General features: G+C 37.3%; 2 protein-coding genes across 2 annotated transcripts; both read left to right on the forward strand.

The window, feature by feature from the left end:
• The first annotated feature begins 552 nt into the window (after positions 1–552).
• On the forward strand, positions 553–6200 carry LOC120335961 (monocarboxylate transporter 12-like). The gene is made up of 4 exons (XM_039403573.2): positions 553–2018; positions 2798–2941; positions 4298–5179; positions 5573–6200. The coding sequence occupies exons 1-4, from the start codon at positions 1790–1792 to the stop codon at positions 5716–5718; spliced, it is 1401 nt and encodes a 466-aa protein (XP_039259507.2). The 5' UTR covers positions 553–1789; the 3' UTR covers positions 5719–6200.
• A 134-nt stretch (positions 6201–6334) lies between these two features.
• Positions 6335–15042, forward strand: LOC120335979 (uncharacterized). The gene is made up of 8 exons (XM_078119227.1): positions 6335–6977; positions 7471–7614; positions 8099–8982; positions 9477–9672; positions 11962–12276; positions 12977–13120; positions 13457–14329; positions 14755–15042. Exons 1-8 carry the CDS (start codon positions 6749–6751, stop codon positions 14910–14912), a joined length of 2943 nt encoding a protein of 980 aa, XP_077975353.1. The 5' UTR covers positions 6335–6748; the 3' UTR covers positions 14913–15042.
• Positions 15043–15636: the final 594 nt, after the last annotated feature.

Genomic DNA, 15636 nt, shown 5'->3' on the forward strand with positions numbered 1-15636 from the left:
AGTAGCCAGGATGCAAAATGTTCATAGTTTATAAAATTGAATTAGATCAACGTGGAATTAGACGGTTGGGAGCACTGGCCACAAAATGGACTGTTGAAGGAGAAGCGTACGGCACCTGCAGTGGCATCCTCAGCAGTGATTTTGTTTATGAAATGCGATAAATCAACCATTTGCAGACCTTTAGCATACAGCTGTAAGGTTAAGCCTTACCTACCATCTTTGAAGATGTCGAGAGGTCGCTTTGTCATGATTTATAGTTTGCAACTTATCTTTACGCGCTTCAGTCATAAGCAGTTATCTGCTTTAAACAACTTTTCAATGCCTTTTTTTACACAGAAAAATAACATTTTTAATATCACTTTCATCAAGAATACGTAGTTAGCTTTTAATCAGTTTCCTCCAAATATTTTATTTCCCACGTTTATTAATAAAAAGCTAATAAACTAAAGTAAAGGGATGAGATGCATTACAGTCAATGCGCAGTCATTTAACTTCAAATGAATATAGTCATCGCTAATGCCCTAATGGTATCTAGTAAACACCTTTGCTTCTGGCACCCAAAGAACTCTTTCGTAGAGTGATACCCGCTGTGTAAACCAGTATGTGTAATGCACTATCAGGTTCAACGCCTCTCCTGGAAAATTTGTTTAGTTTTTTTTTAGACACGAGGTGAAACTATGAATCGCTTTGTGAATATTATGTTGTTTTTTTTGTTGGTAATTTTCTTCTTATTGTTGTGACAAAATTCCGGGCTTTTTGGGATTCGTTTTTGTTGTGTCATTACGTCATCAAATATTGCGCACCTTATTTTTATTTGAGTTTGGTCGTAGGTTAATAGCACCTACCAGATGTGGTATAATGATATTTGCCACAGGCAAATACACTGATGTATTAACCCAAATAAACAGAATACGTACACTTAATTTTGTTAAATAAACACTTATGAATGGTAATTGAAGTCTTGGCTCTCTGATTTCAAACTTAGATGTCATTTGTGCTTGCTCCGCGAGTTGATTCCCGCTTTTGTCTCCGGGTATAACGTAGTTAATCTTTAACTGGTAAACAACAAGTATACGGCTCACAAATGCGGCAACATGCGTGTCGTGTATGTACTGATACCGACCAGCAAAACTTTCTTACTTGCAAAGTAGCAGACAATGCCGTTTCCGTGTAGTTACAGTTAGATTGAAAGGTGTTTTCAGTCAGGACAGTGAAAGCGTCAGGGTCAGATCATTGACCCAAATCAGTCTCTATGACCGTAAAAATATCAACGCGGGAAAAAGTCCTTGGGAGACAATTTTTTTAAACTTGTATCTGAAAGGGGATACATGATACATTACCCATGATTGCAAAGCAATAAGACGTGAAATTGTATCATACTCACGCTAATCAGCGCTGTTCGAATGTTGGCAGCTGCAGGGGTTCGCACATAAACACAACTTATATACAAACCAACCGATTAACACTTCAATAAAGAAGATGGGCAAATATTCAGTTTTTGGAATAAACGCGGATGAATAAATACAGCGGAAAATGATCTGCAAGCAATCCGCGCTTCAATAAATTAACATAGAATTATTTGCAGGTTTTAAAGTTGAATATTTCATGTTTAAATTGGAACAATGAATAAATAAATGAATATGTCTCACTTTTTTGTAAAACAAATGAATTCGTAATTTGAGCTTAGATAGGCTACTTCGCAGAGAGTCAGATATTTAACATAGATGTAAATTTCGACGAGAATCATCTCATAACTAAAACCGCCTAAAAACGGATCTTCGAGTGGATTATGGTCTTAATTGTAAAGACACTCCATGGAAATACATTGTATCATAATTCTCCCGATGGAGGATGGGCATGGGTTGTCCTCGCCTCAGCTTTTTGTATACAAGCTATCACTGTATCTTTCATAAGAAGCCTGGGAATGTTTCATAATTATTTCATGGATGAATTTGAAACGACGAACAGTCAAACCTCATTTATATCGTCGATAGCATCAGCAATGGATGGAATAGTAGGTTCGTATTTCTTTTTCACCCGATATTCGTTCTCTTATTACGGTCGTTTAGAACTAGATGAATTAAATAATATTCTACTCCGAAGTATAAACTTTAGAACCTGAAGCAACGATGCTGCAAGCGGTTTTCAATATCCGTGGACTATTTTGCACGCAGCACACATTTCATAGTGAAATTGATGACTTGAAATTGAAAACTGTTATGTATGATACAAAGTTGCCTACATGCACTTTCCGTTTAGTTTGTGTTCATCTAGAGAAAATACAGTCAAAATTTGTTTTTGAATACCTCTATAGAGCATAATTAGGTGCTCCCATAAAATGCACCAAGATGGCGCACAACCTGAATATAGTATGTGTACCAGGTTAGGGTTATTAGGTTGGGCGCCATCGTGGTGCACATACTACGGGAGCGAAACGTAAAACGACAAATCTAAAAAATTGACAAACAGCCGTGTAGTTGAAGCCAAATATTTGTCACTGACGAATTCATTCCCTAGATACAATCACTATAATCACAGCACGCTGTGAGTTTGTTGCATAGTTTGATGATTCAAATAAGAATAATAATATAAACATTTCATTCTTTCTTAACCTTTAATTTATTTATTCTCATGTAGCAACATCTATAATTGTTTATTTTCCGAATTATTTTTGAAGTTAGGTACAAGGGCCAGCAGTATCAGAAACTCGCCCCGGACAGCAGAAAAGTTTTGCTTTGTACACCCATGCATATTCCGCTCTGGAATTGTTGAATTGACAAATTATATTATATTTCAGCCCCGTTCATTGGTATATTGATGCTGAAATTTGGCGCGAGGAAGATGATCATGTTATCTGGCGTTTTCTGTTGCTTTGGATTGATTTTGTCAGCTATCGGATCTAATATATGTATGGCGTACATTGGAATTGGAGTATTATGGGGTAACAATTTCTTATTGTTGGACAAGAAGTATACGTAGGGATCGTTTCGTAATTATTATTATTCATCTTGTTAGTATTTTTTGTTGTGGAAAAAATGGTACTCCCGAAGTATGTGAACCAAGATGGCGGACACCGGAACGTATAGTATGTGTACCAGGTTAGTGTTAGGCCATAATTTCAGTTACAAATACTATGGGAGTCACTTGGCAAGGTCCCGAACTCTTAATAGAACTAAAATAAGAAAAATTGGGATAAAATTATGGTCTAACCTGGTACACATACTTTGGGAGTACCGAAAAAATCGCCTTTCTTTTTAGTTACTGACCAATTACTTTTAAATTTTCGTTGATTAAAGATTGTTGTTGTCGCTAGGAGGCTATTTATTCGTGATTGAATTTCCTATTAATCCTATGAGATCTGATATTTCACCCAAAATTTTGCTGTTTAATTTATATTCACGGGAACACGGTTTTTATTCCGCCAAGTTGTCTTCCATTTTGATTTTGCAAAATAGTGCTACGCGAAAGTCGGAAGTTTTTCGATACCAGTAATGCACTGTGAATGTAGACTAGGTACGGTAAGATACTTCGTGTCCATATATTTTCAGGATTGCTCTCTTGTTTCTGAATGAAATCGATCAGAGATATTGATATATTCATTTCTATAACGAAGTAATAGTAACACTGGCAGAAACTGACCCATCAATCACGGGACCTAATTGTGATTTAAATCTAATTTGCGTTGATAATAAAAGTTGAATAAATTCAGGCGCCACTAATTCCTTTTTATTGTAACAATGTTACCATTTTCTTTTTCAAAATTTTGTGCTTCCCCTCAAATTATTCGCCCATTCATTCTGGAACAAGAATTTGAAAATTGACTGAATACGTGAGTGAAGGATGCAAAATGAATACCGCCAACAAATGTCTTGATTAATGGATTAGTGTTTATATATCGCGAGAATAAAATTAGAATGACAAAATCTCTTTCCACGAAATAAAAAGTATATTTGCAAGCCCTCGTTCGACCATAGTCGAACCCCGCGTCTTTTTCATACAAAACAAGATATGCCGGTAACTGTAAAGATCACAATAATTGTCGGGTACAATTACAACAATAAAAATGTAAAAATGATATTTTTACATGATCTGATATTTGGTTGTATCATATTGTCTGTCTAAAGACAACTAACCTAAGGTAACTAATATGGGTTGATTGTTGGTTATCTCATTTACGGTTTCAATTGTACACAATATCCTAGTACCTTTCATGAAATTAGATGCATCTTTCGCAACAGTTTTTGTGTTTCTTTATCTAGTATAATCATTGAGTCTAATTACACATTTTATTTTATAGGGGCGGGATTCACCGTTTCATATATCTGTATCACAGCACAAGTCAACATTTATTTTACTCGGTGGAGAGGAATTGCTAACGGAGTAGCGACTTGTGGCAGTGCTTGCGGGTCAATGCTGATGCCAGTTTTGGCTCAACATCTTTTGTCCGCATATGGGTGGCGAGGCAGCATGTGGTTATGCGCAGGAGTGGCTTTAAATGTCTGTGTGTGTGCTACACTTGTCAGACCCATCAGTGTCATAAATGCAATGCAGATGACTGAGTACAAAAACGTGCAATATGCTGATAAACCTATTAAAATGGAGGATGAAGTAACAACGACTTCTTCCGAGGAATCCTCTTGTTATGAGCAGAGTAAAAGTCAAGAAGCCATACAACTCAATTCAGGAAAAAACGGACAGGACAGAATTTTTTATTATTTAAAAAATTACTGGCTTTTATTTATTTTGGCACTTACAGAATTTGCGTTTGGTCTATGGTATTTTTTTCCACTCATGTTTGCTGTGCCGTTTGCAAAGGAGCTTAGATGTTCGTCAGAGCAAGCTGCCATAATTTTGTCAGTGGCCGCTGTTGCAGATATTATATGCAGAGTTACCTGTGGGGTGTTACTGTCGTGGCATAGAGTGCTGGAAAGGAATATATTGTACTTTTTAGCATTAATTACACTTGCTCAGGTCGGTGCGTGTTTTATAGCAATATTTGCCAATGACTTCAAAGGTATATTAACATATGCAACGATCCATGGCGGTCTGTTTGGATTCTTTATCACTGCGAAGACAGCAACAACAGCAACACTTTTTGGGGTGGAGGACTTCGTTAAATTTATTGGTCCTCAGTGGGCCATCAGCGGCGTGTCGTGCCTCATTGGTCCTCCAGTCGCAGGTTGGTAATCATAACAGTTGTGCAAATAAGCATAATTATTTTGAAGAAATAGCATAAGAATTTTTAATTAGAGTTACGTACATTCTTTTTCTGCATCAGATTTAACAGTATACCTTTAGAATCATAGCTCTCGCATTTTGTTAAATATATTTTATCTATTAAATAATTTTATACATTTAATAATAGCGAAGTGTAAAAGTCACGTGGTTTAGTGTGTGCGCTTTTAGAATAGTTAATAGGTTTTTGCAATATATATGAGTGATATATTTTCTCAAGTTCAGCACGAAATGCTAATTTAAAAAGTGCTTTATATTTTTTGTATTAATATTAAAAAAAAAATTGAATGTACATCCATTTTTTATTCGAATCAATTCAGTTCGTTTTCATCTACAGGGCATCTGGTCGACATCTATGGAACTTATAGAGCGGCATATTGGTTTGCCTTATTTTCGTTTTTGCTGTCTGTTGTATTGCTTCTAATTAGTGGAATGGGCGTTCAAAAACTTGGAGCAGTTCTTCCTCGACAGAGAAATCGGTAGTCAAGGATGGATTTTGACTGCATTTTTGTGTGGAGCTCATTATAACATTTATGTATGGACGACGAAGACTACTAGAATGGACATTGAATTCTGGGAATTAAACTATTTGAATATTTCAAAATTTTTATATAGAACAGTATTATTTGTATCTACCGTTGCGCTACAAAGTACTTGGGCAACTTAATTGGGTACATGGATTTTGGGTCGAAAAAAAAACAGCAAATTTTGTATGGTAGGGTATTGAGTGAGAGAAATAAGTATCTTGGCGTACGACTGTGCGTGCAATCGACTAAATTTCTTGTTAGCTCTACATAATCATTTTCACAATATTTTATAATTTTAAAAATGGTATTTCGTGCTTTTATATTGGTACTATCTCGGATTGCTGTATTAATTCAATTTTGATATTGATGTGCTCAAATTCTGAGATAAAAAAAAAATTAAAAATTGAATCATTTCATGATAAGTATATAATTTCCAAATCTGTTTCGATTCCTGTTTTCAATTGGGAAAGAAAAATGCAGGAGAAAGGGGAATGAATTGCGCAGTAATGGCAAATAGTTTACATTGATTAGATTCTTAGACCAACTGCCAGCGATGGGATTAAAAATTGGATACTCCCGCTGTTTTGTTGTATTGTTTAAGTTGTGCCGCTGTTCTCAATAAACGGAGTTCAGTTGTATACGAGTTTCTATTCTGAGCAGATAGCAATTAAGAAACGAAACACCTAATATATAACGCCGAATTAAAATTTCTTGCAAATTTGTTGTTGTTTTCTGTGGTGCACATTTCCCATTTGTTGCGGCCGTCTCACGTCTAAAAAACACAAGAACGGTTCGCTGATATCGCTGCATTCTAAAAAATGGGGGTCGCGCGAACCCGTGTGACCCCCGGAATCCCACCACAGCCTGTCGGCGGCTAAGGATAATTATTAACTAATGCTATTACTAATGTATTGCATTTAGGCATCTATCTAAATCATAGCTTTCGTGTTAGTTGCCGAATAAAATACAGGGAAAAGTCATCGAAAATGGTGCTAATCGTGAAAACTATAAGGGGGAACACGCTGTATCGCAGATCGCCAGATGGGGGGTGGGCTTGGGCAGTGCTCGTGTCGGATTTCTTCATTCAGGCTATCACCGTGTCTTTCCTGCAAAGTTTCGGATTATTTTTTATTTCCTTTATGGAAGAATTTGGGACAAATAACAACCAGACTTCTTTTATATCTTCAATAGCAATGGGTATGGACATAATTGCAGGTACGTGGATATCGCTTCCGTATTTATGGCTAAAGGTCACAGATGACTGATATTTACTAAACGCCTTTGTTGGAACAAATATTTTATATGTAGTTCGAGCACGGCGATATACGATACGTCGATGAAAATGGGACAATGGTTTTATGTTGGCGAAAATTTGACCAGATATACCAAATTGATTGATTGAACCCATGAAAATTGCCCAAGTGTAGTCCTTTGTGCCAAAGGGCCAAGGCCATTCACAGAAAATTAGGCTACTTGGCTACTGCAATCCAGAACATTATTTTTGCTTTCGTTGCGGCCAACAAGTGTGTTTGCTGGTATACGTGTCATCAAATCTGATTTACTTACAAACCCTATGCTTCAAATTAGCTGCTCGTAGGTTCTCACGCAGTAGTAGTAGCACCTCCGCTTAAATTAGTACTTCAATGAAATTTATATCTAAAAAGTAGCCTACTAAGGTGTATGGATTTCGACTGTACCCTTATTTCAGCGCCATTTGTTAGCGCGCTGACGCCGAAATTGGGCGCTAGAAAAATTATATTTGGATCTGGAATTTTGTGTTGCATTGGATTGTTACTATCTGCACTCGCTTCAAACATATGGATGACATACGCGGGAATAGGAGTTTTATGGGGTGAGTTCTTCAATTGCACATATTTATTCTGAGGGAGAGGAAAGCCAATAAGTCGACTTAATCATGTTGCAAACCCCGGCCTCTCGTCCAGTTACCAGTCGATATCGGGTATATGAATAGTTTGCCGATTATTTGTTTTGGATGCATGGACTCGATGGTGGAGGAAGCCGTAATTGGACAGCGATTGCGATTGAGTGAATCACCCATCCTACGGCGGCAAGGAGTCCAGAAACAATCCTCTCGCACGAATTATCGGGATTCGAAACTGTGAACCCACGCAGTGTAATCAGCGGTGCACGACGCTTAGCACGATACGCCACACCGCCTAGACAAGTTTTGAATATCTTCTAAAGATATTTTAGATCGCAAGGAATCACATGTATGTATATATATATATATGAAATTTACAGCCAATTTTTGAATCCGTGTTGAATACTGGACTTGATTCAAATAATATTCCCTTTTTTTTCAAAATTAATAATAGGGACAGGTTTTACCGCGACGTACATTTCTATTGTGGCTCAAATCAACATATATTTCGCCCGCTGGAGGGCTCTTGCAAACGGAGTAGCTTGTTGTGGATGCGCAAGTGGTTCTATGGTGATGCCAGTTTTTATACAATATTTGCTCCATTCGTATGGATGGAGAGGAGCACTATGGATTTGTGCCGGCATTTCGTTGAATGTATGCGTATTTGCATCTCTTGTGAGACCTATCAGCGCAGTGGAAGCTTCACAGATGTCAAATTACAAACATTTGCATTATGCGGACAAGTCTTGTGCAGACGATGAAAATGAAGACGATGTCTCATGCCAAGTAGAACAAGATCGCCCACAAGAACTAGCGCGTGAGGATATAATCGGTGGAAGAAGAATCAATCGAATATTCAAGATCGTAAAAAATTATTGGATTCTATTTATTTTGGCGCTCTCGGAATTTGTAAGTGGCCTGTGGTATTTTCTTCCCCTATTGTTTGTTGTCCCTTTTGCAAAGGAGCTGGGAATACCTGAGAAGCAGGCTGCTGTCATCTTATCAATGGCTGCAGTAGGAGATATTGTGGGTGTAATTTCTGTGTCTGTCCTATTGTCGCTGTGTCGGGGTCTGGAAAAGCGAATACTATTTGTTCTAGCCGCAATGTCACTACTACAAATAGCAGTATGCTCGTTGGCTGCATCTGCAGCAACTTCTGCAAGTTTGCTAGCCTTTACGCTGTTACATGGAGGATTATGTGGGTCATATATAACAACCAAAACAACTGCGATTCCCGTTCTTCTCGGCGTAGAAAATGTAACGAAATTCATAGGGTGGCAATGGGCGTTGAGTGGAATATCCTGTTTTGTCGGCCCACCTATTGCAGGCAAGTACACATAATAACAGAAAATCAACTTTTAAGCTAAGAATTGTTTCAATCAGCGAATATATATGTAATTTTCCCCGCGATTGAATATTCCATGCCGATTAATTTAATAATTCATATATACTGCTTCTAACTATAAATAATACAAATCAGAGATCTTTTTTGATGACAATGAAATGCAGATGTATGCTTTGCATTAGCGATTTGACTTATACCCTAAATTACCGGAGCCAAAAGGAGGCGATTTGCTAACTGCGCCCCGAAACTTGATTTTCTTGGTTTTCTTTTTCTCATTTTGAATGTTGCTGTTCATTTTATCTTTCTATGTCGTTTACTTCCTGTTACGTGCTATTTTTTTCGTGTAAGTGCGCCATGAGTTTTTTACTTGATGATTTGGCGCCGCACGAACAAAAAGTTTGGGAACCGCTTCCCTAAATATTACCATGATAGTTTAGGTCTATCTCTAATCGTTGTTTGAAGATTCACCACTCTACTAATTTAACAGGTCATCTCGTGGATATCTATGGAACTTATAGAGTCGCTTATTTTTATGCAATCGGATGTTTTATCACCGCTTTCGTTCTGTTCGTCGTTGCCGGAATTGGTGTTGAGAAACTCGGTGGAGCCATTCCAGAACATCAACATCGAAACATTGAGAAATGATCACAAAGAGGCAATTGTTGTCAACTTCACTGATTCTAGTACTAGACCTAAAACGTGTTTTTCTTCAGCTTTTCAATCTTGGCACAAAAAGAGAGTTATAAATTGTGTAACTAATTCGACGACTTCTCCTTCAGCGTCATGCAATTACGACATTAAACCATAGCTATAAAGTTACCAGTATTTCCGAATAGCGGGACAAGTAGTAACGATGTGGGGGTGAAGGTGTCATATATACGGTACTTGACACTGACAGAGTTTATCGTACTTTGTATCGAGACATCAAACTCAAAAAAGAAAGTTACAGATAATGGTAAGGAATTGATCCATTAGATTGCGGCAATGCAGAATTTTCCTGGTGTATGTGATCGGTCAGTATTAATATATATAACTTAAATGGCGATATTAGCTACTTCACGAATATAGTATTTTTACACACCAAAGTAGACAAAAATTTCGGAATGCTGCAGAAGTTATGAGTAAATTGGAACATATATATCCAAACCAATGGCAGAGACATTAAAACAGACATAGAGGCGTATGTCAGGTCATATCCTCCGAACAAAAAACAAGCGCTGTTTGAGTATTGGTTAACCGTTAACGCATATTGCACTTAGTCATGCTGTTAAGTTCAGTCAACATCAAACTCGATCAGCCATTGAAGATGTGGCAATCGACCGGTTGATAGCTATCGACACGTTGGCCACCCCTGACAAACACTAGTTGCTGATGGTGACCGTACATTTGAACCCACGTACATTTGAACCCATGTGTATATCCGCGGGTTCAATCTAGATACGGGGGCTAAAACCCATGGGTTAGGGTTAGTATGGGTTCAAATATCCGCAAAACAAAAAATCCATAGGTGCAAGTGCAATATATGCAGGTGCAATGGTCGTGGGTTCAAATGTACGGGAACCGTTGCTGAGTATTGCGAAATTAAGCTACATTTCGAACGAGTATGTATACCGCGTATATTTCACATACGAAAGTTTTGCATCACCCTTTTTCAAATATGTTTGTCATCATTCATCATTTTTAATGTATTCCATACATAAAATGTCCGCCGAACAACACGCACAGAGAGACTCAAAGAGTTAGAGTCACTAGTGCATGACCGAGCATTTTCAACCTACAGACACAAAGAAAATTACATACTGAATAAATTACATCGTACAGAGTTGCTACAATAACACAGCGAGGAGGTAAAGCTGAGGTACAAGTCATTTAAACTCGGCTTTCGACAAATAATCACCGGGAAAAAGCCATGCAGCTAACAGGTGCGCCTTTGGTTACGCATAGAGGGTGACGAGATAATATTGCACTACAGGCAGCATAACAGAATAATCATAGTACTACGAAAATGTCTTGCTACGAAAATGTATTGCGGTTGATAAAATACTTTAGTGAAGTATGCAATCATATTATAGATGTTGACTGTTTAAGTATCTGTTGACTACCCATGGTCTGTGTAGTGTTTCCGGAGTGAACGGTATTTAGTTTAGCTGATGTATATTCCAATACTATGCATTGTGTTAAGAAGATATTGAATATTGACTTACCGCTTATTGTAGGCAAAATACGTTCTTGAAATATCCCCCTGATACTTGCATACGTATTTAATAATGATATCTCTTTACTCAAATTATCCGTTGATACATACAGTTCTTTATTTTACTCATAAGCTCCCGAGTTCGTATTGCAAATTTGAAAATTTTGACTCCGTCATCTCCACCGCGGCGATCGAATTACGAAAATGTATTTAAACTTGGTCGGGTGTTACGGCATAGTTAAAACAGGATTAGAAATAAGCGGGTCTGTACAAGGTTCAATGCAAAGCATTGGGTAATTTAATTTTATGCAAAAGTGATGCAACGTTTAAAAAAGGGGAGTAATTTGAATTAAGCGTTGCTTTATCCTGAATAAAATGGTAATCATGGAAGATTAAATGCTGCTGCTGCGTTTTCTGTTGATAGTAAATAAATAACCAGCAATTAGTTTTGTTGATATATTATATATATTATTACCGTTTCACAACGTTTGTTACATTGATAAGTTTGAAATAACTTTTTTGAGTCAATATCTTTCGCATAAATATTCTTCTATTTAAGGTCAGGTTAGGATAGGATTTACATATTTATCCCGGGGAGGTTAAGGTTACTTGTTGCATTCGTTGGTAATTGGTTCAGCTGATATAACAACTAGCGTGACTGCAGTCATAAAAAATTAACGATTAACAAAGAAGTAGAAAAGTTATAGTTTTAGACATGGATACCAAACAGTCCTCATTGATTGGAATTGTGTCACAATGAGATTTATAAAGCATTAAGAAATAACTACAGATACTAGTATCCAAGTACATTGTGCGATTCGGGACTTCGTAAAGTTGCCAAAGCACAAGAAAAAGTGGCCGAAAATGGTGCTAATTGTAAAAACTATAAGAGGGAACACGTTGTATCACAAATCGCCAGATGGAGGGTGGGCCTGGGCAGTTCTCGTGTCGGATTTCTGCATTCAAGCTATCACCGAATCTTTCCTGCACAGTTTTGGATTATTCTTCATTTACTTCATGGACGAATTTGGTACAAATAATACTCAGACTTCCTTGGTATCTTCGATAGCAATGGGCATGGACATCGTTGTAGGTACGTACATATGATAAAAATTCACCAAGTTCTGCGTAAAACCATATTCAAATATTCTCGTACATACTGTTTACTGAGGCTCATGGATATGCGCGATTTTTATAAATAAAATTGGATGATTCCCGCTTCGTAGAGAAGACCCTAATTTTTAGTCTTTATGTGTATTTGTCAGTCTGTCTAGCTGTAACGGTTGGACCAATTTTAATGAAATTTATAATGTGAGATATCTTGTCACCTGAGTTTCATTGAAAGTCTGGATCGATATTTCGTTTCCACGACAGCAGCGAAAAAGCCACAGCATTAATATCCACAACCATGCAATAATGCCGACGAGACGCTCAGCGCCCAAATGACCTGGCAATTACGGTGACCGTTCACTGCAGTAATTTTGCGTGGATTGTAACGGGTTGGCGATTGACGTGGTATTCAGCATCTTTAAGAACCGGCTTTCTGGATCGTACATCGAAATTAGCCGGAAACCAGGTCACGTGCACTCACTCAGAAATGAAGACGATGTAAACGAAGTTACGTCGACCATAAAATGTCAAAAGCTGTGGAGACCACAACGAACAGGATCCACGTGTTAGCCTGAAATAACGCGGGCATCAAATATTAACGGAGACATGAAACAATCCCGAATAAACTTATTTATTGGAATGTCACAATTTAAGTATTAAAATTTGTAATTCAATTATTTCAGCTCCATTCGTTGCTGCACTTACGCCAAAATTGGGTGCAAGGAAAATTATATTTGCTTCTGGAATTTCTTGTTGCATTGGACTGTTATTATCCGCACTTGCTTTAAACATATGGATGACGTACGTTGGAGTAGGAATATTGTGGGGTACGTTGTTACATATATACGAAAGAAATTTTGCAGAGTTAAACTATTGATAAGGTTCTAATTAGTAACTATTGGACCCAATGTTCATTTGCCGGGGTTCATAATTCATATCTTAATTTAAAGACAGTTTTGCGATTGAAGTTACTCACGACTGCTACGAGTATAAACTACTACAATTTCAGAACGAAACACCTTTTCAAAATATCTGTCCATGTGTATAACTCAATTTACACCAGCTAATCTTCAAAAATAAAAAGGAATGAAACAATTGGATAAAATTAAAATTGCATAAATTCCAAATTCAAAGGTTTTATTTTGCTTTTATTCCTAATATAGGTGCTGGTTTCACTGCGTCGTACATTTCTATTGTTGCTCAAATCAACATATATTTCTCCTACTGGAGGGCTCTTGCAAACGGAGTAGCTTGTTGTGGATGTTCCATTGGTAGCGTGGTTATGCCGATTTTTACACGATATTTGATGCATTCGTATGGGTGGAGAGGAGCACTATGCATTTGGGCCGGCATCTCCTTGAACATATGCGTTTTCGCATCTCTTGTCAGACCTATCAGCGCAGTAGTTTCGTCACAAATGCCTAAATACGAACATTTGCATTATGCGGACAAATCTTACACAGACGATGGTAATAAAGACGATGTAACATCAATAGTGGAACAAACGCCTTCACAAGAAATAGAAAAACCAAAAAAAACGGATGAACGCGGAATATATCGATTGCTAAATATGATAAAAAATTATTGGATTTTATCTCTTCTTGCGTTTGCAGAATTTGTAAGCGGGGCGTGGCATTATCTTCCTATATTGTTTGTTGTTCCGTTCGCTGAGGAGATGGGAATATCTGAAGAACAGGCTGCTGTAATCTTATCAGTGGATGCAGTAGGAGACATTGTGGGTGTAATTTCTGTGTCTGTTTTATTGTCGTTGTGTCGGGTTCTCGAAAAGCGGATACTATTTGTTCTGGCCGCGATTTCAGTTTTGCAGATAGCAGCATGTGCTTTGGCGGTATTTGCAACAATGCCTGCCAGTCTAATTGTTTTCGCTCTGTTACACGGAGGATTATGCGGGGCTTATACAACAACTAAAACAACTGCTATTCCTGTTCTTCTTGGTGTAAAAAATGTAACCAAATACATAGGAATTCAGTTGGTGCTTAATGGAATATCATGTTTCATCGGTCCACCTATTGCAGGCAAGTTATTGTTTTTTAAAATTTGAAGTCAAGGAGAGACACATCTCCAAGAATAGTATTGCAACCTATTCGAGCGCTTTCATATTGAATAAAAATGAAATGCAAAATGTGAACGAGTCGAAGAAGTGCATGATGTATAGGCGGGCTCACGTTTGGTATTGAAAAAATTTGAACCACGAAGGTACTCCAAAATTTATCCTTCACAATTCGAGTCGGATTTATAAGTTACCAATACAGGTGGCCCTTCTGACTAAGCCAATATCGTATTTAAAATCTTGACCAAACGATTAAATCTGCCAACAACATTCATATGTTCTTTTGTATATGTTCACAATCTGTCTTCGAAGTTCTCGCATGAGTCTCACAATATGGCCATTGCAAACCTCAATGAGAGCAAGAGTCACCAATAAATTTATTTTTAACAGGTCACATTGTGGATGTCTATGGAACTTATAGAGTCGTTTATATTTATGCAATCGGATGTTTTACCACTGCCTTCTTTTTGTTCTTTATTGCTGGAATCGGTGTTGAGAAACTTGGTGGAGTACTTCCAGAGCATCAACGTCGAAACTATGAACAGTGATCGAGCTTTTTGAACCGCTTCGAGATTATTAACTGTTTTTTATACATTTAAGTTTTGACAAGATTTTGTTTATATCATTACATATGCACAGTTTGTGTACAATTAATGACTGTATTTGCCACTTGTTAGCAAAATAAAAAAAAAAATTTCAAGCGTAGCTCGGTGAATATTTTCATAATTTGGCTATTTTGAGGAAGTGTATGAGGCTGAGAGGATAATATAAAATTTCCGGTACTACGAGAATTTTTACCAGCTTCAATAAATTTGATGGGACCCGAGAAGGGGCGGAAGCCATAGCGAAGTTGGTATTTTATTGCAATGTCAAAGTTTCAGACGGGAGGGAAACGCGTCGATAGATTTAAGAAGTCATTGCGAAAATGCATGCCTCAGAGGGTATGTATAATATTGTAATATTTAAAAAAATCACCGCTCCAAAACTGACTGTAGTAAATGTATATAAATATATCTGTCCGCGAGAGAATGTTTGATGCAAAGATTATATTTTAATAAAATACATAACCGATGTGCGTTATGTTATAGACTAGAGTTTATATATTTATAACTGATATAAAATTCTTATTGTGCCGCCCGTGACTTACAACGTAGTGTTTGTCGACAACACCTTTGTTATGACTGACATAACCCAAAGTGACTATCAGTGTTATAGTCACTTTGACCTAACCTAAGCATGGCGTTTGGGCGTTGACGTGTAATTATCGAGCAT

Source organism: Styela clava, chromosome 2 (genome assembly GCF_964204865.1).
Source record: "Styela clava chromosome 2, kaStyClav1.hap1.2, whole genome shotgun sequence".
Lineage (NCBI taxonomy): Eukaryota > Metazoa > Chordata > Ascidiacea > Stolidobranchia > Styelidae > Styela > Styela clava.